The sequence below is a fragment of the Mus pahari genome, chromosome 1 (assembly GCF_900095145.1).
Source record: "Mus pahari chromosome 1, PAHARI_EIJ_v1.1, whole genome shotgun sequence".
In the NCBI taxonomy this organism is placed as follows: Eukaryota; Metazoa; Chordata; class Mammalia; order Rodentia; family Muridae; genus Mus; species Mus pahari.
Genome location: NC_034590.1, coordinates 28,129,465 through 28,132,317, shown reverse-complemented (window position 1 = coordinate 28,132,317; position 2,853 = coordinate 28,129,465). Strand labels below are relative to the sequence as shown.

The following is a 2,853-nucleotide window of genomic DNA, read 5'->3' as shown; positions in this document are numbered from 1 at the left end:
AGACTCGTTTAGTAGGGTGTTGGTGATGGTTTTTGAAGACAGGGTTTCTCTGTGTAGCCTTAGATGTCCTGGAACTCGATCTGAAGAGCAGCAGCCTGGCTTTGAATTCTCAGAGATCTGCCTGCCTTTGCCTCCTGGGATTAAAGGCATTCAACACAACTGCGAGGCTAACTGTTCAGTAGTTTCGATGCATAAATAGTCCAATTTTATATTGCTTCAGAAATAATACTGTGTTATAGAGTTTCAAAAAGACGTGTACTTCCTAAACAATTTTTTAAATTAAGTTTTCATTATAGCATGATTATAGAATAGAAAAACAAACACTCGGAGCAACCTAACAACCAAAAATCGGATGAATGGTTTGATACATTATATTTTCATAGACATCACACAGCTATTAAAACAATAATTGTGGAATGGAAATAGATTGCTACGTGACACTCAATAAAAAAGAAAAAAATGTGCATTGCCTTTGAAAACGTGGGAATGGCCCGCAATACTTAAGTGAGAGTTGGCGAAGTGAGTCAAAATAACTTTCTCCTATAATCTTGATTATTAAGAATTAAAATGAAATACTACAGTATGATCACAAGGTCAGTGATCCAGAGTGAAGGCAGCGGACCGCCCGGGGAGCAAAGCAGCTAGAAGAAAGCATCTCTTTGGTAGTACAGATCCGAGCTCCTAGAAGACCTGAGCTCCTCTGGGGACAGTTTGACCATCTCCACCAGACGCCCTAGGGCTCTTGGTACTGCAGAGTTTTCTGGCCCAGGCGCTGCAGCAGCAGGCTCTACGGAATTATACTATCCTCACAGACCTCAGAAGCCTTTCGGCTCCTCCTCTGTCCCCACTGCAAGCTTCCCATCCACCCGCTAAGCTCGCTCCCACCCCCCGTCTTACTTCGCAGTCCGAACCCCGAACTCCGGCTCCCTCTCCGCCCCGCCCCGCCCCGCGCCGCCCCTTCTCCAAGCCGGTGGGGCGCGGCGCGCGCACGCGCAGCGGAGGGCGGCGCGGGCGGCATGGGGACTGCGGCGGCGGCTGCGGCGGCCGGGGAGGGGGCGCGCGGCCCGAGCCCCGCCGCCGTGTCGCTCGGCCTGGGCGTGGCTGTGGTGTCCAGCCTAGTGAACGGGTCCACGTTCGTGCTGCAGAAGAAGGGCATTGTGCGCGCTAAAAGGCGAGGTAGGGCGGGCCGAGGTCGGGCCGGGGTCCGCACCACGCGTCTGCGGGTGCCTGTGCACAGAGCACGGGCCGGCTCCCCTGGCTACCCCGCAGGCATCACCTCCGCATTCTACGCGGTCTCCCTCTGTCTCTTCTCAGCGACCGGGGAGGCCTTATTCCCTCTTTCAGGAGCCCTTCACCGGACATCTTGCCCCGTTCCTATACCTGTCTAGTCCTCCAACCCCTACCCGGCCGCAGAGCATCGGGACAGGTCCTCCGCTTGGAGCCCTATGCCCAGAGGCCCTCACTCACCTACTGTCAGGCAGAGCTTCCTATTCATAGGATCCAGAGGTGGGTGGAGCCAGGCCTGCCTTTCACTTAGACTGGGCCTGGGATGCTGCTCTTGGGAGAACACTTGGTGTGAAGAAGTAAGGGTGTGTGGTGGGTCCAGAGGATGTACTGTCTTCCCTGAGGTGCCCACTGTCACCTTGATTGCAAGGTCTGTTCTTCCCGGCGGCTTTTGCCCTGGGATCCTTAGATAAGTTACCTGCGGTTGTCTGAAGTGTCTAAAGCGTGAAGAAAACCTCAAACAGGCATGCAAACGGCCCCCCCCCCCCCCCCCCCCCCCCCCCCCCCGCTGAGGATGCCCTGGGTCAACCAGTCATCAGATACCACTCCGTAGTGATAGGGAAGTGGGATGAGGCACAGAGACCTTCTTTGTCCGTGCCATGTCATTGTGTTGAGAGGCCTGTGACAGGCACTGCATGTAAGAGGCAGAATACTTTGAAGGGGAAAGTAAACATTGCTTGCAGAGAAACCAAGAAAGGCTTGTGGTTAGAGCCGCAACCTCAAGAGCTCTAGGGGTAACGACTTGGTTGCCAGTGTATGAGAAGTAAATACACTTACTAGTTCCAATTCCAGAACACGTTTGAAATTTTGACTAAGCTGGCTGGGTAGCCAGGAAGCTTCGGAAAGGAGACAAAGAACTGACAATATTGAGTGAAAGTACAAAACCAGGAATGTTTATTTAAATAAATTTATTTCAAAATGAAAGCACTGCGATCCTAATATAAAACCCAAGTCAAACGAGATAGGGTCTCCCAAGCCTGCAGATGTGTCTGTAATGTACAAACACATCTGGTACACATCAGGCAACTACAGTTGGAGACTGTCTGTCAATGTGTACAGGCACTAAAACTGGGCAAAAGTGTTGTGACAAAAAATAAAAAAATATATGTGTCTGTTATAGGATTGAGTGAGATGGGTACTTTACTTGTGTGGTATTCTTGCAAATCTCACGACACCAGGATAACCCTGAGAGAAACATGACAAAGTATACAAACAATAGCTGAGGAACATCATACAAAATACCTATCTGGTCTGCCAACCAGGGCCGTGAAATCTGAGGAACTCTCATAGCCAGAAGGAATCAGAGGACACATTCCAGACATTAGAGGAAAACAAAAGGGATTTGAGTACAGACTTTAGTTAGGAAAATACATTAATAAGATAAACCAATTGACTAGCAAGAAAGAGTGTGTTATTTTAGCTCAGTTTTTGTGTTCAATCAGAAAACAAAGACTAGCCGGGCGTGGTGGCACATGCCTTTAATCCCAGCACTCGGGAGGCGGAGGCAGGCAGATTTCTGAGTTCGAGGCCAGCCTGGTCTACAAAGTGAGTTCCAGGACAGCCAGGGCT

The 2,853-nt window shown here is 50.4% G+C and overlaps 1 protein-coding gene across 1 annotated transcript in view; it reads left to right on the top strand.

The window, feature by feature from the left end:
- The first annotated feature begins 990 nt into the window (after nt 1-990).
- Nucleotides 991-2,853, top strand: part of Nipa1 (NIPA magnesium transporter 1) — a 36,408-nt gene continuing 34,545 nt past the window's right edge. Inside the window, exon 1 of the mRNA XM_021200499.2 lies at nt 991-1,176. Within this exon, the coding sequence (XP_021056158.1) occupies nt 1,017-1,176 (160 nt within the window). The 5' untranslated portion in view covers nt 991-1,016. The remainder of the gene's footprint in view (nt 1,177-2,853) is intronic.